This window comes from Diceros bicornis, chromosome X, assembly GCF_020826845.1.
Source record: "Diceros bicornis minor isolate mBicDic1 chromosome X, mDicBic1.mat.cur, whole genome shotgun sequence".
NCBI classification, from domain to species: Eukaryota; Metazoa; Chordata; class Mammalia; order Perissodactyla; family Rhinocerotidae; genus Diceros; species Diceros bicornis.
In genome coordinates, this window is record NC_080781.1 from 94,273,019 (window position 1) to 94,298,219 (window position 25,201).

Genomic DNA, 25,201 nt, shown 5'->3' on the forward strand with positions numbered 1-25,201 from the left:
ATTTATTTCATTGTGATTTTCATTTGAATTTCTCTATTGATTTGTGATGTTGAATGTCTTTTCATATGCTTATTGGCCATTTGTATATCATCTTGGGAGAAATGTCTATTGAGATCCTTTGCCCCCCCCTTTTTTTTTTGGTGAGGAAGATTGGCTCAGAGCTAACATCTGTTGCCAGTCTTCCTCTTTTTGCTTGAGGAAGATTGTCCCTGAGCTAACACCTGTGCCAGTCTTCCGCTGTTTTGTATATGGGATGCTGCCACAGCATGGCTTGATGAGTGGTGTGTAGGTCCACACCCGGGATCTGAACCTGCGAACCGCGGGAGACTGAAGTCGAGCGTGCGAACTTAACCGCTACACCACCGGGTTGGCTCCCCTTTGCCTGTTTTTTAATTGGGTTATTTGTATTTTTATTATTGGGTTGTAAATGTTCTTTCTATATTCTAGATAGAAGTCTCTTAACAGATATATGATTTGTCTGGGAGGTACAACTAAGCTGGAACCACTTTAAATTCTTCACTTGAGGTTTCCCAGGTCATACCACTAGTGTAAATTTAAACTGCAGACCTACATAGAGCCAGCTTGTGGTTACAGATTCTTGGGGGAGGCTTTATTTTCTTTCATTCAACCCCAAGGTCAAGACCGTCAAGTAGACCTGCTGTCCTCTTCAACACAGTGGGGTTTGTTTTTATTTCACATCCATACACTTTGGGTGTAGCTCTTGGGAGGTCTGTCCCAGTTTTCTAATACATCCCTTGCATATTCCACATATTGGGTGGAATCTAAGCTTTATCTCCTGCTTATCCTGCCCCTACCTTCCTTTGTAGCTCTTAGAGCCAGAAGTTCACAATTTCTAAGGTTTGGCAGAAAATCTTGGAGGAGAAAGCTCATTATTTTATTATTATTATTATTATTATTATTCAATGTTCCCACTTTCATTTTGTTTTTGGGAGCTGTAGATTCTTTGCTTTCATGCCAGCTCAGAAATGCACTTCAACAGCTGGATACAATGTAAAAAGCATTGCTGAGTTGGCAAGAAAGCAGGCAGGGTCATTCAGGCTATCTAATATGCAATATTTCTATAAATGGCAATCAGGTCATTGGAATTGAGAATGTCAATAAGCTGTGAGGCCAAGGTGATTTGTTGATATAGACATTAAAGTCTTCTGGCATGATATTGGGATTAGGGTTAGAGTAGAAGACTAAGTCAGATGCCTAAGTCCTCAGTGAATGTTTAGAAGTTACTAAGAGATTAGTAGTGAATAGATAGGGTATAGGTAAGTTAGAGGTAGTGAGGTTGGGTGGACCAAGTCTCAAAGGAGGTCTTTTTCTATACAAGGATGAAAGTGTAGTGACCTTTAAGTGTCAAGAGAAAGTAAGAATGCTCATCCCTTCTGCTTGCCCTGTGGTGCACAGGAGTGAATGAATGATGAGTAGTATGTGATTGACTGTCCCTTCCCTTTGACATCTCTCTTAACTTCATATTGTTTTTGTTCATAAACTGGCTAAATTGCAACACAAATGAATTCTGTGTTTATACTTTGTAAAGAATGGGAAATAATAAAACATGCTTTTCCCTTTCTTGTAATAACTCAATAGACTGAGTTCTTCCAGGCAGGAACTGAGCCTGGAACCCAAGTATTTAGTAACACTATTCATGGCACATAGAATGTAAACTTGATGAGAGCAGGCCTTTTTGTCTGTTTTTATTCACTGCTCAATAAATATTTGTTTTGTGAGGGAATGAATGAATAGGAACTGCTCATAAATGTTCATCGAATCAATTGCGGTATACTGGAGTAGTTTTCATGACGCTGACTAGAGAGTTTCTTGCTCAGCTTGGCAGGAGGGAAGGGGGCCTACGTTTTTCCTTTTTCTTTTTTTTTTTTTTTTTTTAATTTTTTGTTTATTGCAGTAACATTGGTTTATAACATTGTAAAAATTTCAGGTGTACATCATTGTACTTCTATTTCTGCATAGATTACATCATGTTCACCACCAAAATACTAATTACAACCCATCACCACACACATGTACCGAATTATCCCTTTCACCCTCCTCCCTCCCCCCTTCCCGTCTGGTAACCACCAATCCAATCTCTGTCCCTATGTGTTTGTTTATTGTTGTTATTATCTACTACTTAATGAAGGAAATCATGCGGTATTTGACCTTCTCCCTCTGACTTATTTCACTTTGCATTATACCCTCAATGTCCATCCATGATGTCACAAATGGCTGGATTTCATCATTTCTTATGGCTGAGTAGTATTCCATTGTGTATATATACCACAGCTTCTTTATCCATTCGTCCCTTGATGGGCACTTAGGTTGCTTCCAAGTCTTGGCTATTGTGAATAACGCTGCAATGAACACATGGGTGCATGTACCTTTACAAATTGGTGTTTTCAAGTTCTTTGGATAAATACCCAGCAGTGGGATGGCTGGATCATATGGTAGTTCTATCCTTGGTTTTTTGAGGAATCTCCATACTGTTTTCCATAGTGGCTGCACCAGTTTGCACTCCCACCAGCAGTGTATGAGAGTTCCCTTCTCTCCACATCCTCTCCAACACATGTTGTTTCCTGTCTTGTTAATTATAGCCATTCTGACGGGCGTGAGGTGATATCTCATTGTAGTTTTGATTTGCATTTCCCTGATAGTTAATGATTTTGAACATCTTTTCATGTGTCTGTTGGCCATCTGTATATCTTCTTTGGAGAAATGTCTGTTCAGGTCCTTTGCCCATTTTTTAATTGGGTTGGTAGTTTTTTTGTTGGTAAGATGCATGAGTTCTTTATATATTTTGGAGATTAAGCCCTTATCAGAAGTATGGGTACGTTTTTCCTTTTTCTTTTCTTTTTTTCTATCTTTTTAAAAATATTTATTGAAGTATAATATACATACAGATAATTGCCTATATTGTTAGTGATCATCTCAATTTTTATAAACCAAACACATTTGTGTGAATATCACCCAGATCAAGAAATAGGGAGCCTAACTTTTAAAAGCATTACTTCAGAAAAGTCATTTTCGGCTGGCCCCGTGGCTTAGCGGTTGAGTGTGCGCACTCCACTACTGGCGGCCTGGGTTCGGATCTCGGGCACACAGCGACGCACCGCTTCTCTGGCCATGCTGAGGCCACGTCCCACATACAGCAATTAGAAGGATGTGCAACTATGACATATAACTATCTACTGGGGCTTTGGGGAAAAAAAAAGGAGGAGGATTGGCAATCGATGTTAGCTCAGAGCCCGTCTTCCTCAGCAAAAAAAGGAGGAGGATTAGCACGGATGTTAGCTCAGGGCTGATCTCCCCCCCACCACACACAAAAATAAATAAATAAATAGAAAAGTCATTTTCATATAATTTGGTGGGAGCCTGATTATAGTGATTCAGATGTGGTAGTTAAGTATTTGCCAGAAAGGCAACTGTAAAGTCTTAGATGCATATGAGTTTTCCCTTTCTAGATATGATTAAAGGAGGATGTCAGATTTCCTATAATGCTGGAGCCTAGGGCAAGTTATTGTGTGACGCAAATTTCATATCCAAAATGATAAATAGTGTTGCTAATGGATCATATCTTAGGGATGTGAGGTAATGAGGTTTTTACTGAAAGTTATTATATTTTGTATAGAATATGGCAGACTTGGTCATAATATGTCTTCTTCCCTTAAAAAAAAAGATCCGATATCTAAATTCATGCTTTTCACAAATATATCCAGAGTCTTTGTGAACCCATTTCTAAGTTGAGGAGAGGCAACATGGAATGCTGTACTTTAGACTTCGAAGTTTAGAGTCATGACTCGCAAAATACGAGTTTATTTAAAGAAAGTCTTTGTCTTTGTTGCCTTCTCAAGTCCTATTAAATAATTTACTTTTTCAGTTTCCTAACATCTAGAGTAGGTGTTAGCACATTTTTTCTTAAAGAGCCAAGTAGTAAATATTGAGGCTTGAGGGCCATACTATCTCTGTCACAGCTACTCTGCTGATGTAGCGCAAAAGCAGCTATAGACAATACATAAACGAATCGCTGTGGCTCTGTTCCAATACAACATTATTTACAATAACCAGCAGTGGGCTAGATTTGACCGGCAGGTTGTTATTTACCCATCTTTGCCATAGAGTATTATTTCTTTGTCTGATAGACAGATGTTCTTAATTTAATGAACTTCACTTTATTGTTTTTTTTTTCTTTTATGTTTTATTTTGTGGCTATCATTTTTTTTTCCTTTTATGAAAGAAAAAAAACGGCCACCCTCTGGTCATGAAGATATTCTCCCTGTTTTCTTCTAGAACAGATATCGACAAGCTTTACCTGTGAAGGGCCAAATAGTAAATATTTTAGGCTTTGTGGGCCATACAGTCTCTGTCACAGCTACTCAGCTCTGCTGTTGTAGTGAGAAAGCAGCTATAGACAATACATAAATGAATGAGTGTGGGGCCAGCCCAGTGGCTTAGCAGTTAAGGATGCACGCTCCGCTTTGGCGGCCTGAGGTTCGCAGGTTTGCATCCCAGGCGCAGGCTGATGCACCGCTTGTCGAGCCATGCTGTGGCAGGCATCCCACATATAAAGTAGAGGAAGATGGGCACAAATGTTAGCTCAGGGCCAATCTTCCTCAGCAAAAAGAGGAGGATTGGCAGCAGATGTTAGCTCAGGGCTAATCTTCCTTACACACAAAATAAATAAATAAGTGAATGTGGCTATGTTCCAATAAAACTTGATTTACAAAAACAGGTGGACCGTAGTTTGCTGACCCCTGATCTAGAATAAAACCTCAACAAGTGGACACTCAAAATGAAATAGTATAAGAGAACCAATCATTCAGTAATTTAAGTAACAAATTTATTGTGTGTGCTATTTGCCAAATGAGGGCTAAATGGTTAATTAAATTATGGTGTATCCACTCACTGGAATATTAAGATCATTGAAAATGATCATTGTGAAGAGCAAACAACATGGGAAAATGATTTTAAGTGGGAAATCAGGATAAAAGTTTTGTTTGTGTTGTCGGGGGAGGAGAGAGAATCTCCCTCTGCCCTTTCCCTTAAGGTTCTTCTGGCTGGCCAAATAATCAACAAGACAGGTTAGCAGGAGAAAATAATACCAAGTTTAATAACATGTATACATGGGAGAAACTCAGAAATGAACAACTCGTCCCTCTGTCTAAGCTGCTTGCTTAAGTATTGCAGCTAAAGGCGAGGAGCGTGTTGGGGGTGGGTAGTGGCTTGGGACTTCAGAGGGCAGGAGGACAATTCTTTTTGGGGTCATCTATAGATAATGTGGTCAGGGAGAGACAGAGTTTTTGATAAAAGGGGCTTGGTGCCCCTCCCATTGTAACATCTATTTTACATTATCTTTATAGCCATCATGATAGAAGATCTGTTCCAGGAAGGAGCCACCACGTCAAATTCTTTAGGCAGTTAGTGGGGGAGGTCAAATGTCCTTCAGAGAAAACAATCAAGGTAAAGAGATAGATTTCAGGGTGGCCAAGTTTTGATCTCCCACAGTGTCTTAATAAATATGGACTACTGTAAGGAATACATGGATTTTTGTTAGGTAGAAGGATGTTTTTTCAAATTGTCTGCAGTGTTTTTATATTCCAAAAATAACTTTAAAAATGGCATAATGGATACCAAATAAAACTATTGTTTTTTATGACTACTATGTAGTATGAAAAAGAGAAGCTTTGTAAAACTATTGTTCATTGAAGTCCTGAAGCCCTTTTACTTAATCAGTATAAGATTGACATTTGAGGAAAATGTGTTGCTGCTCTGTTCAAGATATATTGTCATTTCTCTTTTTGTTAATTTTTATATTTTAACAGTGCCCTTATGTCTGCCATTTGTTATATTTACTTACCAAAAAAGAGAATGGTGAGTACTTTCATTCCAGTTGTATGACATTCACTCTGTGGAATTAGCATTTGTATTGGCCTTTATAAAGTTGACTATTAGCATTAGTTCTGTGACAGGATTTTGTGGGAATTCCTTTTTAGTACTTTTATCTAAGAGCATCTGCTTAATGGCTTAACTGAACAGAGGGTTAATATTCTTGATGTGTTGTAAGAAGAAGCTATGTGAACCACATGGTTTCTTTTTATTCTGAACTGCATGCGTAGTATTTCTTTCCTTTACCTTTTTTAGTTAAACCATTTCGTGTGAGAAAACTGCTTGATCTTCAGGCCAAAATGGTGAGTACCGAAAAGACCTAAAACTGGCCAGTGTACTGTGTGCTAGGCTTTGGGGATATAAAATCGAATGAGTCATTATCTTCAAGGAACTTGTTGTCTGGGGAGCTCGGTCAACAAAGCAAAAAATCAGAATCAGACTAGGGTCAAGAAGGAGTGGTGATGCTTGTAAGGAATTTTAAGGGATGAATAGGATTTAACTAGGACAAGAAGGAAGAGAAGGGCACTCCCGGCAGAGGGAACAGCATGAGCAAAGACATGTAGATGTTGAACAGCAGAAACTGTTTAGGGAACTTGGTTGGTATGGCTGGAAAATACGTGTCAGAGAGTAGTCAAAAATGACTATTTTATTAAAGTGACTATTTTTTTTGTGGATGTGATCTAGGAAAACATTCTTTTCTGGGTACTTAAACTTCAGTATATTCCCTGACCATTATCTCTTGTCCTTAACAGCTCTTTTGCATTGTTATTTCCACTATACCTGCCAGGTAACAGAAGTCTGTGAAGCTTTGGGTATAAAACAATAAAACCTATTGCTTTCCTATGCCTAACTGCTGAAGCCTGCATAACCTACCTGAAGGCATTCACATTTAATGAAAAACACAAACACATGTGTACATTCGTGCTTTTCCAGTGTGAGGTTTCCTGTTAGTACAATTCAATGATTGATCTTGTTTTATAGCTTCCTTTTTTGGTTCTATGGGTGCCATATCTTTTCTTAGCTCTTTGAGGATATTAATAATAATGTTTTTGTCTAAATTGAATTTTATTTCACATGAATAGAAATTGTGAAAAAGATTTACATTTTTCCATGTTAACAGCAAAACGTTTCAACAGAATAAGAAAATTCTTACCACAAATAAAATCTTGCTGTTTTATGTTAACTGAAACGACAGTGTATGTTCAAGTTAAAAAAATGCTTCAGTATATGATTGTCTAAAAATTTTAAGCCTAGACATTAAATGTATGTCTTCATTATTAACATTCTATATAGTACATTACTAAATTATTCCATTATCAATGCCAATTTATAAAGATGCATTCATAAAATTGTTTTGAATACCTGGATTTTGGTGAATTTGATTAAGTCCAACAATATCAAACCAAGAAGACATAGCCATGCTCACATGTAACTGAACATATATAATGGCAATACTCGTAATCAACATATGCTAGCAAATATATTGGATCTGTGAATTTCCAATACATGCACAGGCATGTATCCCCTCTATACCCATCTGTGGGGGAAGAGGGAGAATCCCCCTCTGCCCTTTCCCTTAAGGTTCTTATGGCTGGCCAAATAATTAACAAGACAGGTTAGCAGGAGTAAATAATATCAAGTTTAATGACATGTATACATGGGAGAAACCAGGGACACTGTGTTTCTCAACACCATAGCAGAGATTCTCGTCTTAAATACCATCTTCAGCTAAAGACAAAGGAGGATATTGGGGGTGGGGGGAGTCAGTTATGGGAGATTACCACTAAAGCGCAGTAAACAAGAGTAAGGTTATTATGCAGATTTAAGGCCTCACCTTCCACATTGATAAGTTTCTAGAAATGAGGTCATCCCCCCTCTTCCCAATACAGAGAGGGAGATACCTTTACAAATGGAGATTTCCCTTATAAATGTAAATGTTTGTCTGGCAACTCCTTGTAGGGCCATGTAGAGAATGTGGCCAGAGAGACAGAATTTTTGATAAGATGGGCTTGTTGGTGCCTTTCCTATTGTAAAATCTATTTTACATTATATTACAGCCATCAGATAGTAACTCCTTCCTGGAACAGATCTTCTATGTCAAATTCTTTAGGCAGTTAGTGGGGGAGGTCAAATATCGGTCAGAGAAAACAATCAAGGTAGAGAGATATATTTCAGGGTGGCCAAATCTTGATTTCCCACACATCCTTGCCCCATAACTCCTAATCCATGGAAGGAAACAAAACATGGAAATTGTCTTTCTGGTAGCAAGCATGAATGGTGGGAAGTGGAGCAGGCATGTTGTTATCTTACGTGCACCAGGCCCTGTTGAGAACAATCTTTGGGACAGGAAGGAGGAGTTAGGTCTTATCTTAAGGGTTGGTGAAGATGGTTTCTGGGATTGTCCCCCCACTAGCATGAGCCTGTGTGACTTGGACTGTGATTTTTTTTTTTCTGTTCCTAGCTTTGTCTCTGTTTCCTGAGAGTTCCTTTCTTTAGTTTGTTTGGTCTTTCATGGTAGAGTCTTTTCTCAAATGCTTGGTAAACCTTGGTTGTTCATATTTAATAGTAAAGCACTAAAATGGTGATTGGAAACTTATGTGTGTGAGCAAGACTTGTTCATTGTAGGATCTTGATGTTTCATTGGGGAGCCTCCCAGATGACTGTTATTTTTTCCCAGAGAGGAATTCTCTTTCCTGCCTAGGGGTTCTGTTAGTCAGCCTTCTCCAGAGAAACGTAACCAATAGGATGTGTGTATATATGTAGAAAGAGATTTGTTATAAGGAATGGCTCACATGATTATGGAGGCTAGCAAGTCTAAAATCTGCAGGGTAGGCTAGCAAGCTGGAGACTCAGGAGTGCTGATATTCCATTTTGAGTCTACAGGCAGTCTGCTGTAGAATCAGGAAGAGCCAGTGTTGCAGATAAAATCTGAAGGCAGTCTGCTGGAGAATTCTCTCTTGCCTGGGGGAGGCTGGTCTTTTTGTTCTGTATAGGCCTTCAACTGATTGAATGAGACCTACCTGCATTATGGAAGGCCATCTGCTTTTCTCAGAGTCCTCCAATTTAAATGTTAATCTCATCCAAAACTCCCTCACAGAAACACCCAGAATAATGTTTGACCAAATATCTGGGTACCCCGTGGCCTAGCCAAGTTGACACATATAATTAACTGTCACAGGGGTATAAACCTGGCTACTAGCACTCTGGGACATAAGCACTGGAAAGGGATGGGAAAGATCCTAGTACCCTCCCTCAGCTGTGCCTGCTGAGTCCAGCTTCATCTTCAGTCCAGCTAGAACCTTGATGTTTGCCAATGTAGTGAAGGAATTTGGAGTTCTAACTGCTTCACATGTAGGCTTTCAACAATCTTCCTGTTTTCTGTCCCTCTTGGACCTCTGCTTTTCAGAGATATCTAGTTCCTCAAATTCCTGAGCCTCTCTGGGAGTTCTCAAGCATGAATCTGCTGCTTTTAAGGCTTTTTCTGTTGCTACTTTTGAGTTTGTTTTCTCTGTTCTGCTAAGTTGGTTACTATTTGCCCATCTTCATTCTAGGTTCCAAAGTCTTGTTGAGATCTCTCATTTGCTTTGTCTCCTCTCTTGTTCTCTTTGAACTTGTGCTTTATGCCTTTTTCATTCCTCTACTTTTTAGTGGGGCTTTGGGAGGACCCAGACTTAAACACGTATGTTCAATATGCCACGTTTAACTGGAAGTCTCCTTTTAAAAAAAACAGAGAATATTAACTTTTTAACAACAAAGATAGGTTTAGTTAACTAGACAATAAGTTCTAAAGGTCTCGCCACTACTAAATATTTGCTCTACCAAAAAACATTCCAACTCAAAGGAAACACTCTGATACTAATTGATAGTGAGTACGGTGATCAGAAGATATTTCAACATAGATAAACTGGATCATTTTGATTTTGTTATAATAAATTTAATTTCAAGAAGCTGTTATAAAATAGGAATACTGTATTTCTAAGCCCCAGTTTCTGCCTTTTTTTGTGTACAGTATTTGATTCAACAAAATTGTAATATAATAAAACAATTTGGTTACGTCCTTAGAATTCATTTTAGTGGTGTGCTTTCTCTGGATAGCCAGATATCTCAAACAGAGGTATCCAGCAGTAATAACTTCTGTCATTGTAAAATTAATGTTAAGATTTGTTTCATTTATATCAAGCTGCTTGACTGCTGCATACCAGTTGTTAGATTTCCCAGTTCTCCGGGAATTCTGATAAGAAGGTATTAATATTTCCTTTGCTCTGTTTTCTTGGCTTCCTTTTTTGTCCTCCTGCCTTGCTGTCTAAATCAAGAATGAGTAAACTTTGAGTCCTGAGTATGCTGCCGGTGAGAGTAAGCCATACTAGCAGGTATAACTGGTAAGCCTAAGGCATAGGGGCAGAGAAGGAGATTAAATAGGAAGAGAAGAAGGGAGAAAATATAAGGAAGAGGTAAAATAGGGGAAAAGGTCACAAAAGAGAAGACCACAGTTTGGTGAGGGTTGTTTTATGAGAGTTGATTTAAATGTCTGGTTATTCATTCCTTGATTTTTTGAAGTATCTTCCTATAGCTACATCACATAGTAAAATTAGGGTCTGAATATATATTTAATCTGTTTATTGTTACTTTTTTTTTCCTTACTTGCCACAGAATTGAAAATTGAAAACTATTTTATTTCAGGGAATGCAGCCTCATCTCCAGGCTTTGTTGTCACTATATAAGTTCTTTGTTCCTACTTTGATTTCTGTATCTTTGCCTGTAAGGAAGAAGGTAAGGAATTAAGGAGCTATAAGTCATATTGAGATTGAAATATGTTATTTTTTATTGTTAATTTATAGATTTGGACTAAAATGTTTACAGCAGACTGTTTTAAGATCTAGCATTGTGGCACTGTTTGGGGGAATTTTTTTTAGGGATTGGCACTTCGTTTTGATTCGATTTGATGTATTTAATAGTTTCCTGATCAGAAAAAAAAAAACTTTAGATGGAATTGCATGGGTGCAAAATATTTCATAATATACTTTCAAGTAATGAAGAGTTTTAGATTTTATGTTGCTCTGAGTTGTGGGTACTTACTCTCATGTACTTTACGTCCAAATTTATAGATCTATTTTAAGAATTCAGAGAATCTATGGAAGACGGCTCTACTTGCTGTGAGGCAAAGGAATCAAAGACCTTCTCCAGAACCTTTAAAGCTGATGTTAGGTCCAGCTAATGTCCGTCCTGTAAAAAGAGTAAGTATCTAAAACCTCAAATGACTTGTGTGGACTTCTTTTATTAAACCCAAACAATAACCATTCAGATGTTGGAAGAGATTGTAGATATTTAAATACATTTTAGTTACCCAGGATTCTATGCAAACCACGTTCAGACTCCATTAATTAAACCACCTTAACAACTGCTTTTATATTTATAGTTTGTAGTCTGTTTAGTCCATTGATAGACTGTTTTATTATCTTTCTTCGTTAGAAATGGAATTCTCACTCAGTTATACCAGTGCTAAATTCTAGTAGCTGCAATAAAGAATGTGGAAAAAAAGGGATGAGTCTTTCTGATTATCTCAGTAGCAATGGATCATTTCCACTAGAACAGCTTAAAAGCTTCCCTCAACTCTTACAGAACATCCATTGCTTAGAGGTATGTGATTGGACCATGTGTTTATTTACATTTTCCATTTGATCTTCATGGCCTTTATTTTATCTGTTTCCTATTTGATGATTTCCTTGTTGTTCTGACCTACTTTTCAAATGCTTATGGTTGATCAGTCGTTCTGTCTTTGCAGCTGCCTTCTCAGATGGGCTCAGTACTGAACAACTCTCTGCTACTTCATTACATTAACTGTGTCAGAGATGAATCTGTCTTACTGAGGCTCTATCACTGGTTGAGTCAAACATTGCAAGAAGGTAAAAATTGATATTTAAAAGTATTGGATGAATGAGGAAGGAACGAGATAGTGTACAAATGGGTTTCTTTTATAAGGGTACCAAATTCTAAACAGCTTTTATTTATTATTTATTTATTTTATTTATTTATTTTTTTTGTGAGGAAGATCAGCCCTGAGCTAACATCCATGCTAATCCTCCTCTTTTTGCTGAGGAAGACCGGCTCTGAGCTAACATCTATTACCAATCCTCCTCCTTTTTTTCCCTTTTTCTTCCCAAAGCCCCAGTAGATAGTTGTATGTCATAGTTGCACATCCTTCTAGTTGCTGTATGTGGGATGTGGCCTCAGCATGGCCAGAGAAGCAGTGCATCGGTGCACGCCCAGGATCCGAACCCAGGCCGCCAGCAGCGGAGCGCGCGCGCTTAACCGCTAAGCCACGGGCCCGGCCCAGTCCTTCCGTTCTTAAATTACCCCCAGCTCACCCTGATTGAAGTTTAGGGCATTCTCAAACTTTTAATTCATACATTTATAGTCTCTTGGATTACTCTGTGACATAAAGCTAATCACATTATACAGTCAGCCCTCTGTATTTGTGGGTTCTGCATCTGCGGATTCAACGAACCAAGGATTGTGTAATGTTTACATTCCATGGTTGTTGAATCCGCAGATGTGAACCTGCGGATACGGCGGCCAACTAAGGGACTTGAGCATCCGCGGATTTTGTTATCCTCAGGAGGGTCCTGGAACTAATCCCCCGCAGATACCGAGGGACGACTATATGTGAATTTTACCAGTTTATTTTTTCCTATAAGCTTTCCCCCTCTATTACCAAGTTTTTGAGGAACGTCTGACTATCACCGCCACATACATGTTACTGTCTACAGTGTGAGTTGGCTAGGGTGTATAAGACTGATGGTTTGTTTATATTTGTCACTTTACAGTTGTGGTAATTATGTTTTGTAGAGTTTTTATTGTGCAACTAGATGCTTATGTTTAATATTCTGCTCCAGAATGTATTTGGTACAAGGTGAATAATTATGAACATGGAAAAGAATTTACCAGCTTCTTGGACACTATCATCAGAGCAGAGTGCTTCTTACAAGTAAGATTCCACTTGCTTTGTACACGCTCCACCACTTCTTACTAAAATTTATTTCGATATCTATTGAATACCTTTTCTTTAGTGCTTGACATCTTTTGTAAATAGTATCTGCTCAATTCAAAACTCATTATAAATAGAACTGAGTTGAACTGACGTTTGTCTTTGTACTGTTGGATTTGAAGAAAGAATTTGTTAAATTATGCAAATAAGAGGGAAAGGCCTATAATTTAAGAGAACAAACTGAAGGTGTAATTGACTACATTCAATTAATTGAATTAACCGTTAAGATAAATCTCATAGGGTTACTACCTGTGTTCCTAGAATCAAGTATATTTTGAATGTTGAATATGTTCCAGCCAATTAATTATTTGGCCTAGGTAACCCTGAGTTGTACTTTAAGCTGTAACTCAGGAATCAGTACCATCAAGAAGCCTTGACTCAACACCCCAGGTTGGGTTAGGTGTTTGTTCTGTCAGCTCCCCTAGCTCTCTTTGTTTACCTGTATCATGACACTTTCAGCATCTGTTTTTCCACACATTATGAGCTCCTGGTGGGTGGCAACCATGTCTAACTTTTCTTCATGTACAGGTGTTTAGCTTGGTACCTGATGTTCTCAATAAATGTTGACTAAGTCTTAAGGATTTAGTGTGAAACCGTTGAATTGAAAGTTGGGTGTGGATGATAGTGGTGAGGATAAAGAAACGAATTTAGGTTGAATTTAGGCCTTTTTAGGTTTCCTGCTTGGGAGGATGATGGCATTCAGTGAGAAAGGGAATACAGTGGAGCAGGCTTGGAAATAAAGATGAATTTGATTTAAAAGGTGCCTGTGGGGCGTCTAAGAGGTCATATCCAGTAGGCAGGCAGATAATGAGTCTAGAGCCCAGGGATGAGATTTGGGTTAGAGATATAGATTTAGGACTCATGATATAGGTGGTGTTTTTACCTATGTTATGGATGAGATTGTCCAGAGAATTCATATTATGAGAAGAAGGTCTAGGATGGAGTCCTGCTGCATGCCACTATTTAAAGCTCAGGGTAATAAAAGAAAAAAGGAAAGCCCTGGATCTTCTCTTTAGTGGAAACATAAGCAGCCTAGACACTCAGGCTTCTCCAGATGGAGCTTCCCAGAGTTTTGATTTGGTCTATGGCCTCTAATAAAATTCCAGCCCCATTATAACACTGGATACATTTTATTGACTGTTCAAGTGACTGCATATACTCCAAAGTAGTACAATTTCATTTATCTTTGAAAATATTCCATAACTTGACTTTTTACCTTCTTTCCAATTGATGAAGTTATATGGTGTTTGAAAATTGTGTTGATAAAGATGGTACTGTGTCCAAATTCAAATATTAATCATCTGATCCTTTTTATGAGGAAGTCTGGCACCTAACCCATGGCTTTTATTATGTTGATGACAGAAAAAGTAGTATAAATAAAACAACTATAGTACAAAAGGAGCTGGTTGTTTAGAGTAGTTATGGACTGAAGGGTTCCATATAAGGTTCTGCTATCGACTTGTGTTACAGGAGGGGTTTTATTCCTGTGAAGCATTCCTGTATAGGAGTCTTCCTCTCTGGGATGGCCTCTGTTGTCGGTCACAGTTCCTTCAGCTTGTGAGCTGGATTCCTTTTAGTAGCTTCTCTGGTATGTATCATGAAAATTTGGAGTCATTTAATTCAATGTAATATTAATTAAAAGGATCTTGAATAATCTTTTTTTTTCTAATTCCTAGAGGTGAAACCACTTCTTTTTGACCATCTAGCACAGTTCTTCTTTACATCAACCATTTATTTCAAGGTAAAAAAAAAACTGTCTTGCTTCGATTCAATAGGAAGTATTATTCTATGGCCGGCAGTACATGATTCAAAACCCACATTATAGCAATGGTTTTCTAACAGGATTCTCTTAGACCTGGGCTTGAGGTGCTGCATCACTCAAATCAAAGTTAACGCATAGAATTTTCTCTTTTTAAGGTTTTGTTGCATACAGCTTTCTTGAACTGTTTCCACTTACAGCAGATGACAAAGTGAATGAACAGGTGGCAAATGAGTATTAATAAACCGAGAAATACTTTACTTAGTTTGCTTCTTGTGGTTGATATTTTTTTAGATATACTTATTCATTTCACAAGTATTTATTGAGCACCCACTATGTACAGATGCCCTTCTTGACACTGGGGTTACAGTAATACCAAAGCAAACAAAACTCTCTATGACATTCATACTATATATTTATAATATAGTCATTTTCTGCTAATAAAATTGTTCTAATCTTATATGGTATAATTAAAATGTTACTATTTTGGAGTGTTCTCCAAAAAGACCGCTGTGGCTTCCAGGAGTTCTACCTGACTGAGTTTGAGACCTACTTTCTTACAGAATGGTTATTTCTATTCCAAAAGGGTGACAATGTAAGTAATGTTTCTTTTATAACTTTTTTTCACCTTAAATCACTTACCGTTGGCCACGTTTACAGGAAAAATATGTTGCCCTGGTTAATGTTCGTCATAATCAAATGGCACTTTATTAAGTACCTATCACACTAACTTGGATTTGAGGTTTGTTTATATTATTTGTAACTTACTACCTGACCAATATCTTCATTCACATGACAATACACACTTCTTCTCCCCAGCTAATACATTTTCAGGAACTTCATTTTGCAGCTTTTTGTGATTCTCTTCCAATCTTCTAATTGGGTTGTTCTTTGTTTCTTCTATTATTCCACCAATCTAGAGAGCATAAATATTTATTTATTTATTTATTTATTTATTTTTAAATTTTATTTATTTATTTTTTCCTCCAAAGCCCCAGTAGATAGTTGTATGTCATAGCTGCACGTCCTTCTAGTTGCTGTATGTGGGACGCGGCCCCAGCATGGCCGGAGAAGCAGTGAGTCGGTACGCGCCCGGGATCCGAACCCGGGCCGCCAGCAGCGGAGCGCGCGCACTTAACCGCTAAGCCACGGGGCCGACCCGAGAGCATAAATATTTATAAATATTAGGTTGAACCATATGAAATTGCCATTTTTGTAGGTTAAAGATGTTTGACAATTGGCAATTTCATATGGTCCAACTTAATAAGTATATATACATTTTTATGCACATGCATATATTTATATTTGAGCATGGTGGGTCAAGGAGAGAAAGGGATAGAGGAAGGGAAATAGACAGTGGGCTAAGAACAGAACTCAGGGGACTACTCAGTACTTAGTTCTCGGCTGAAAAGGACAGTCTATGAAGAAACCTTTTCAAGAGACGTGAAAAGAACCAGAAGAACATCAGTGTCAAGGAAGCAAAGAGAATACAGGGTGTCAACAAGGAGTGAAGGAATAATGTTGCCATATATCCCAGGAAGGTCCAGAAAGATAAGGACTGAAAAACATTTCTTTTGGAATTGATAATACAGAGGTTTTGGCTACCTTTGTGAGCGGTTTCAGTGGGGTGTAGGGGTAGAAGCTAGATTGTGGAGGTTGAGGAGTCAATGAGACGTGAAGATAAGACAATGAGTATAGACTATGTTTTAGGCTAAAAAGAAGGCTAAAACATGAAGATAAGACAATGAGTATAGACTATGTTTTAGGCTAAAACATAGGCTAAAAAGTAGGCTAAAAAGAAGAGGTAGAGAAATAACTGTAGTGGGACTTTGAATGAAGGGGAAGTTGTGGGATTTTTTTTTTGACCCCAGAATGAGAGAAACCTGAGCACATTTGTAGATAGAATAGAAGGAGCCAGTTGAGAAGAGAGAGAGGTTGAAAATGGAGGAAAGATGGGGGATAATTGGTGGTGCAGGATTTGAGAAGAAACGTGAAAGTATTGGTTTAAAACTAGGTAGAGGGGTTTGCTTGAATGGCTGGTGGGGGTTGGGAGGTACCACTTATTCTCTAAGACTGGGGTCAAGGACTTATAGATGGGTGGATATATAGATATGTTTGTATAGTTGGAAGAAAGGGCAAGAAATTGAAATACTTTGTGCCTAAAAATGTTCAATTTCTCAAAATAGGAAGCACGTTGTAGAGGATAGAGTTGAGTCGGGAGCTTCAAGGAGGGTGTTATATGCTTAGGAAAGCCACTGAGAAAAATGGAAGAGAGAGCTGATTGAAGACAAGTAAAAGGATTATTGAGCTTCATTAAGGGCCCAGATGAAGTTGGAGACCATAAATTTGGAATGGCCACTCTGTATAGTTGTGTATTTTTCTTCAGCTCAGATGTAGGAGCAGAGAAAGTGAGTTATGAGGTTGAATCAGTTGGGGTTTTGCTGGTTGAATGGAGTGCAAGGGAGTTGTGAATGACTGGCAATGTGGTCTAGTCTAGATAGGGAGATGAGGCCAGGAGAAGGCTGAAGAGCCTAAAAATTGAGATTAAAAATGAAGGAAATCAAGGGATTGAAGGTCTCTGAAGGTGAAGAGCAAGAGTAACTAAAGTTGGAGCTGGAGGTGTGAGAAAGCTGGAAGGATAGGAAGTCATAACAAAGAAAGGATAATAGTCGATTTTGGTGGTGGTTCAGTTCAGGTTATGACAAAGTCTAGTGTGTGGCTGTGGGAGTGTGTAACTAAGGTAGAGTGAAGCTGAAGATTATTTGGTTTGAGGTCAAGGAACGGTGAAGCTGAAGTATTGGGCACATCATCTTCATGGACACTGACATAACTGAGGTGTTGATGGCAGGACATGAGGCAGAGAGTGCTGAAGTCCTCAATGAATGTAGATGAGTTTCCAGGGGGTAGATAGCAGAGGTATGGAAAGATAAAAAGTAAAAGGTAGTGTAGTTGCATAGTATAAACATCAAAGGAGAAAAGTTTTTTTACATAAGAAAGGAGGAATAATAGTTTGGAAACAGTGTTGAAGATAGATAGCTTTTGTGTTGTGTTTAAAAAACCAAAGGATAGTCAAATTCATGAGGAAAACCGACTATAGCCAAGTGCAATCAGAAATGGGGGTCTTTGGTCTTAGCCTAACAAATTCAGCTAATGTTAGCAGTAATTTAGCTAATGAGGTTCTGTAGCTCACGAAATATTTGTAAACGCAGTGGTCCCTCGATATCCGCAGGGGATTGGTTCCAGGACCCTCGTGGATACCAAAATCCATGGATGCTCAAGTCCCTTATATAAAATGGCATAGTATTTGCCTATAACCTATGTACATCCTCCCGTATAATTTAAATCATCTCTGGATTACTTGTAATACCTAATCCAATGTAAATAGTTGTTATACTGTATTGTTTAGAGAATAATGACATGAAAAAAAGTCTGTACATGTTCAGTACAGATGCAGCCATCGTTTGCAATTGGTTGAATCCACAGATATGGAACTCGCAGATACAGAGGGCTGACTATTGTAAAACAAGGCCATTTTTTCTGTGGCCCCTGATTAAATAGAAGGTTCATTTGATTTCTTTTTAATATCTTTTTAATTAAAGCTGACTCCCTTTTTAAAAGGAGATTCATTTCTGATTTTATATTTACCTTCTCAAAGAAGGGGCTTATATTCTGTTCCAATATTAGTAGTGGGACGCTAGGACAGTGCTTACCTCCAGGTGTTGAAGTGAGATATGGAAATGTATTCACAGGAGACAGTGTCCTAGTTGGGTGGTGAGGGAGAGCCAGGATATGATTAGTGTAAGAAGACAGAGAAAGCCTACTTTGAAGAGTAGGAAGGTGTAGGTTTAGATAACCATGGAATAGAGGTTCTGGAAACTGCAATTGAAAGATTTGGGAAGGATGAGATCAGTGAAAGGGGCAGAGGAGCACTGAGCAGCATAGAGTACAAGAAAGGATAGGTGACCAAAGGGGCTTTCACTCTGAGTGGTGACTAAGGATAACAGTAATGTGACATGTGGTAGAATTAGCTAAAAATTCAATTGATTTCTGAGGCTTTTAGTAAGTAATTATTGCTTTATTATTGTATAGTGTGATTATTCAGCTTAGTCTGATAAATAAATATTTTTAAAAATCTATTAAAGTATTTTCACATTTTCAGTGCTTTTGTTTGTGCCTAGCCAGTTGTGCCTGTCAGCAGACAACTTTATTCACTGAAGCATTTTGAATGGGAAAAACCCACAAATCTACAGTAACATTGCTATTTTCATTTTGGCATGTTAATTTTCAAATTTTTATCCATATTGATTTATATCTCCTATGCAATTACAAACATAGTGGACATAAATTTAAAAATCAGAATACAAAATTAATATTGTATAACAATTTCTGTGTATCCAGATAGTCTTCATAATATTTTTAAAATGACATCATAGTCCATGGACATTATACCATAATTTATTTAATCTTTATTATTATTTCTAATTTGTTTCTATTGTAGGAATAGATAACTATATTGATCAACTTCATAATATACATTTTTTCCTCTTGAACTATTCCCTTAGTGTACATTTCCAGGAGTGAGGTTATTGGATGAAAGGAAAGGGCGTGAACACTTTTATGACTTTGATATGTACTGCTGTTCCTTTACCAAAGGGATGTACAATGCAAGTTCTTTGAAGGAAGATGGATATAATGGGTGGAATACTTAAATAATGAGGGTCTGGCAGCCATGGAGAAAGAATTGGGGTTTGAGAGACAAGACCAGCGTAAAGAAGACCAACTAGGAGGATAAAGTAATCTCAGAGATGTGAAGGCCTGGGCCAGGGTAGTTATAGAGGGATTGGAAGGAAATGGATAAGTTGGACATTTTGAAGGGAAAATGATTTGGTGACTGGAAATACAGCATGAAGGACACAAGACGACCTCAAGATTTCTAGCTTGGGACAATAAAGGGACCCGGGATATTTTGCCTGGGGGGAACAAAAAGATTTTCTGGTTCCCTTCACATGACTGAAGGATTGTCGCATGGAAAGAACAGATCTCTGTGTGGCTGCAGGAGGCAGGATTATATATAGGGTAGTATCTTATAGGTAGAACAGACTCAAATGGAATAAAGGACCTTAAGAGGTAGTATATTTCCCAACAGTGGAGTAGGGCAGGCATAGATTTAATGGCTGTCTACTGGGGATATTTATGTAGAGAAGGTTCATGTGTAGGGTAGACCTGTGTTTCTCAGCCTTTTTTTTAACCAATATCCCCTTCTCATAAACATAAAAATCTCATGCCTGCCTATAATATGGGGGCTAGATGGTATACAGTAGGTGGGTGGGAATTAAGGATTTTTGTTTTCTGGATATGACATAGTAATATTGAATACCTTTTCAAATGTTAAATTCCCTGGTTGACACCAAAGTAGAAGATTGTTTTAGATGACTCCAGTTACTTGCAACTCAAACATATTTATAACCTGAATGCTAGGTGTCCATTTCTAAAAAAAAATATTAATTGAACTGTTCTGTGAAGTAGCAATGAGCACCCTATCACTGGAGTTACTCAGATAGTATCTAGACCATTATCTATTAAGGATGTTTAAGAAAGGGCTTCTTGTATAAGGTTTTGGGATGGTATGGATTGCTATCAAATTTATAGATATTCTGACTTACCCTCATAAAAGCCCTGGGCACACTTCTGTCAAGACTATATTTTTTGTATGTGAATGCGGCCCTGGGAAATCAAGGCAAGGCCTGAGAAAGGAAAGACTAGAATTGTTTGTTTTCCACAGTCACAGAAGATAAGATAAATTTTCTGGCCATCAAAAAGGGAGTAAATTGTAATTGGAGACACAAAGGGGGAGACTCATATCTGTAGCAACTTCAAAGGATCTCTGAGGGGAGACCATCAGGGGTGTGTGATGCTGTATTTGGTGATGTAGTATGTGTTATAAATGAATGTAATTTGGAGAAACAAGAGTCTGTTCCTAGCCTGATAAGTTGGGGAGAGCCCTGTAGAGGTGTGTTTCTTGTAGAGAAAATGGCAAAATAAACTTTTGCTTGCATTCATGTCTCCTGGAGACTGATCAGGTTGTAGCAGCAGCCATTGGGTTCTGAATTGGATGCGGTCATCTCCATGGTTCCTTCCACCTTTAAGCCTCTGGTTTGGTCTTTTAGTTCTCAACATTATGGTATGTCTGAATGATTTTACGAATGATTTTTTGTTTTGCCCCCTCAGTGTAGTGTTCTTCAGAGTCTGAAAGAGCTACTGCAGAATTGGCTGTTGTGGCTTTCTGCGGACATCCACATGAAACCTGTGATGAACAGTCCTCTGTGAGTTATCTTACAACTCTCCACAAGAGGTGATCTGTACAAAATGTTTGCATATGGAGTTTAATAGTGTGGCATGAGACCTAATTGTTTCATGTACATGCTTAGTCGCACTTTTCTAAAAAATTTTGTTACTTTTCACTCTTCTTCCCCACAGTCCTGTGAGGAAGGTTAATTCTTCAAGTTCTATTATATAAATCAGAAAGCAACCCCTAAGCCTCTAAGTGATTTGCAAGAGTTAATATAGCGAAACATTGGAGAGCTGATGTTAGAACTTACAACTTTGGCTTCCATTCAGTTTAGCTCACTTTATAAAATGTATTCATAGTTATATGTAAAGTCAATTTTGATGATAGCTAGGAAAATCTGTCATTTTGCTGTACAGTTTGTTTTTTTATGTTTCTTGGGTATATATCAGTCATATACATTAATTTATTTTCATTTTGGAATAAAAAAGAACCCTACATTTCCATTATGTTGATTATTGTTAAATGTGTGTTTTACTCTCAAAGTGAAAGTAAAAGACTGACTGAATTTCAAGGAACTGCCTAATCAGGTTGTTTTAACTCTTTCTACCTAAAAGCTTTGGCTTCTCCTATATTCTATTATCAGGCACATTATTTTTTAACATTAATTTTTTTAAACTTTATATTATAGAAAATTGCAAGCATAATCGAAAGTAGAGAAAATAGTACAGTGTTACCCCTATGTATGCATCATTCAGCTTCAACAGTTATCAATTCATGGTTAACTTTTTTCATCTATAACATCCTCACTTTCTTTCTCCTCTGTACTAGATTTTTTTTTTTATAATTTTTTTATTTATTTATTTTTCCCCCAAAGCCCCAGTAGATAGTTGTATGTCATAGCTGCACATCCTTCTAGTTGCTGTATGTGGGACGCGGCCTCAGCATGGCTGGAGAAGCGGTCCGTCGGTGCGCGCCCGGGATCTGAACCCCAGCTGCCAGCAGCGGAGTGCACGCACTTAACCGCTAAGCCACGGGGCCAGCCCTGTACTAGATTTTTTTAAGCAAAACCCAGACATCATTTCAACTCTTGAAAAATGATACCAGTATAACACCTAAAAAAATGAATGGTTCTTAATATCTTCAAATATCTAATCAGTGTTCACATTCCCTATATTATTAGTCACATTCTTACTTTATAAGTATAAAATGAGGATCCCTTAGCTTCAGTTGTAAATAGCTGGTGGTTAACTTGGTTAGATTAGCCCAGACCTATTTTTCTATATGTTTTATCCCTATAGCAATCTCCTACTTTGATAGGAGAGTGGACAATAGAAGTTTCTTGGGAGTAGCCTGGAAAATTGTTTTCAATTCTTCATATTCATTATTGCAACGCTTGCATACATCATGTATGTCTGATCACTTTTAGAAGGAAATGGAGCATTAGTGGGTAGTGAAAACATCTTGTAAAGCTGTGCTTCTCAAAGTGTGGTCCCTGGACCAGTAGCATCAGCATCACCTGGGAACTTGTTAGAGATGCAGATTCTCAGGCCCTACCCTCGACCTATTGAAGTAAATTGTGGAGGTAGGGCCCAGTAATCTGTGATTTAACAAATGCTTCAGTGATTTTGGTGCAAGCTAAAGTTTAAGAACCACTGTCGTAAAGAATTTTTATTTAAACGCTTAACCTCTTCAAACACCTCAATTCTATTAAGAATAGTATGTTTACATCTATAATCTTTAGCCAACTTGCAATGTAAGTTTTAGGCACCCCTAATATAGGTGCCTCAGAACTTCTGTATTTTCTTTCCAAAAATCCAAGGATCCTTTTTAAATTAGTGTCATAAATTTGGGGAGGGCATTTAAAAAGGAGCTCTGCTTTCTAAAATTCTTAAAACAAATAAATGGACATAAATGTAGATAACTTTGCTTGTCATAATACTACTTGACATTATATAGTATAGGTCTTTTTTTGTTTTTTTTATAATTTTATTTATTTATTTATTTTCCCCCCAAAGCCCCAGTAGATAGTTGTATGTCACAGTTGCACATCCTTCTAGTTTCTGTATGTGGGACGTGGCCTCAGCATGGCCAGAGAAGCAGTAGTTGGTGCTCGCCCAGGATCTGAACCCGGGCCGCCAGCAGCAGAGCACGCACACTTAACCGCTAAGCCACGGGGCCGGCCCCTATAGTATAGGTCTTAAGTTCTCAATAATTCCTTCTGTTTTGGAGATATAAGTGTAATGCCATGTTTCCATCGTATGACCATGTGCCATATGACTGTCAGAGAGGGAGTAAATTGTGGTTGTAGATCACAAGGAGAGAAGAGTGGGACACCATTCTCAGCAGTGGTCTACCAGCAAGCATTTTTGGTTGGCCCGGTAACTGGGAGAGGGTGCTTCCATCATTTAGTAGGTGGGAGCCAGGGATGCTAAATGTGCTGCAAGTAGATGGGAAGTAGGAGGCAGTCTTGAACAGCCAATTGTTTCATCCAAAATGCCACTAGTATCCTGTAGAGAAGCATTTCAAGAGACGCTGTTCTGAGTGATCACCACTGTTTCAAATGATTTCAGACGCATTTGCCAAGTGCTGCCAAAAATCATAGTTAAAATATAGTTTTGCAAATGGCTGGCTGACTATATGGGTGCCCGCCTAATCTTTCCCTGCTTGCTCTGGCACTGAACCGTCATGATGGCGGGTAGTGGTAGAGTCATCATCATCTCTCAAGCTCTAAGACTATATACTATTCCTTTTTCCTTGTGCATAATCATTGTTGGCTACCTAGATTGGAGAGTAAAGCTATGAAATCACATTTCTAGGTCTTTTCCTAATCCACTCAACAGTAAATTGAAGGACAGGGGTAAGTAGATAAATAGACTGAACCATTTATACCCATGTGTGATTTAAAGAGACACAGTTCATTGATTTGAGAAGAATATAAAATATCCAGGTCTGGTTTTTACTAGAATGAAAGATGCCAAAAATTTTACTAATTCAGTTTTAGGATTAAATTGAATTCCAGTTAAATTGAAGTGAAAATATTTTTTACAGCATTTTAACTCAGGAATTCAGGCAAAACTAAGTTTTGATTTGTGTACTTAGAAACTAATTTGCTGACTGCTATGGTCTCTGGACATTGGTAATATTATCTAAAGTCTGTCTGGAGCTTAATCCTTTATTTCTCTGGTATTTACTAGCAGAGTGGTTGCTGAGGATGTTCTAGGAATTGATCTTAACGGTTCCCTAGAGGGTGTAGGGAACCCCTGTGTAGTTTATGATTAATCACTGTGGTTTTAAAAAAGTGAATTATACATTGGAGCACTGATCGTTTTCTGAAATCTCTAACAACTGTTTGCTGTGTATTATCCAATATATTTTGCTATATATTATTCAACTTTAGCTTGGAAATTGTGAAGACTTTTGCTAATGTGGATCTGACTGTCATGGTTCCTTATTGCAGAGAAACAACTTTAAGTGGATCCTTGAACTCTGTGTCTGAACTGATTGACTATGTAGGGTGGCTGTCCACTACTGCAATGCGCTTAGAAAGCAACAGCACTTTCTTGCTGCACTTCATTTTGGATTTCTATGAGAAGGTAGCACACATTCCTTTTTCCCTATTTAGATTTTTTGATGGCTTTCTGCTTTATTGGTCTATTATTTAAATTTTATGTACAACCATTAAGTTGGGCTGTGACCTTATTAGCATCGTTAAAATAAGCTACATGTTTTGAAGTTAATGATTGTATTCTTGCCTGAATAACTCACTTTCATAAAACAAAGTGGAAAAACAAATGTTTTTTGTGAAAAGTCCAGGTACCACTTTGATAGACATTCCCCTGAATAATGCTGGCCCTAGACAGAAGTCTGTCTCTAGCATCACTTTTTGTTCATCCATTTTACATTGCCAACCCCTGGCAAAAAACCAACATACCTTCTTATTTCTTTAGCTCTCTACTCCCACCTTTCAACCACCTTATTTTTCCTGGTACCTATGATTCTGGTCTTCTATTTTTTTATAGTATTTGACCTGGACAGAACCATTATCTAGGAAGTACCCACTAATCTCAGTTTTCCTCACTTCCTTCCTTCACTAATACCTGGTTGTCTTGTGTTATATTTGCTTAGAAGCATGCTCCTTTGTTTTCCAGGTTGGCAGCTAACTAATATGATAAATCAATATTTTTGGGACCTAAGGAGAAAGAAATGCTCCCTTCCCCAT

General features: G+C 38.0%; 1 protein-coding gene across 4 annotated transcripts in view; it reads left to right on the forward strand.

Annotated features, from left to right (window-relative positions):
• The window catches only part of CENPI (centromere protein I), a 69,731-nt gene that overhangs the window by 25,490 nt on the left and 19,040 nt on the right, over positions 1 to 25,201 (forward strand). For 2 of the 4 annotated variants that reach the window (XM_058536340.1, XM_058536339.1), the window contains exons 6-16: positions 5,826 to 5,874; positions 6,145 to 6,191; positions 10,570 to 10,659; positions 10,995 to 11,123; positions 11,359 to 11,526; positions 11,672 to 11,792; positions 12,783 to 12,874; positions 14,405 to 14,522; positions 14,611 to 14,675; positions 20,922 to 21,016; positions 24,440 to 24,575. In XM_058536340.1, coding sequence (XP_058392323.1) covers positions 5,826 to 5,874; positions 6,145 to 6,191; positions 10,570 to 10,659; positions 10,995 to 11,123; positions 11,359 to 11,526; positions 11,672 to 11,792; positions 12,783 to 12,874; positions 14,405 to 14,522; positions 14,611 to 14,675; positions 20,922 to 21,016; positions 24,440 to 24,575 — 1,110 coding nt within the window. Of the gene's footprint in view, positions 1 to 5,825; positions 5,875 to 6,144; positions 6,192 to 10,569; positions 10,660 to 10,994; positions 11,124 to 11,358; positions 11,527 to 11,671; positions 11,793 to 12,782; positions 12,875 to 14,404; positions 14,523 to 14,610; positions 14,676 to 20,921; positions 21,021 to 24,439; positions 24,576 to 25,201 lie in introns of those variants that run through there. The other 2 variants (XM_058536338.1, XM_058536341.1) reach the window with 2 other exon arrangements.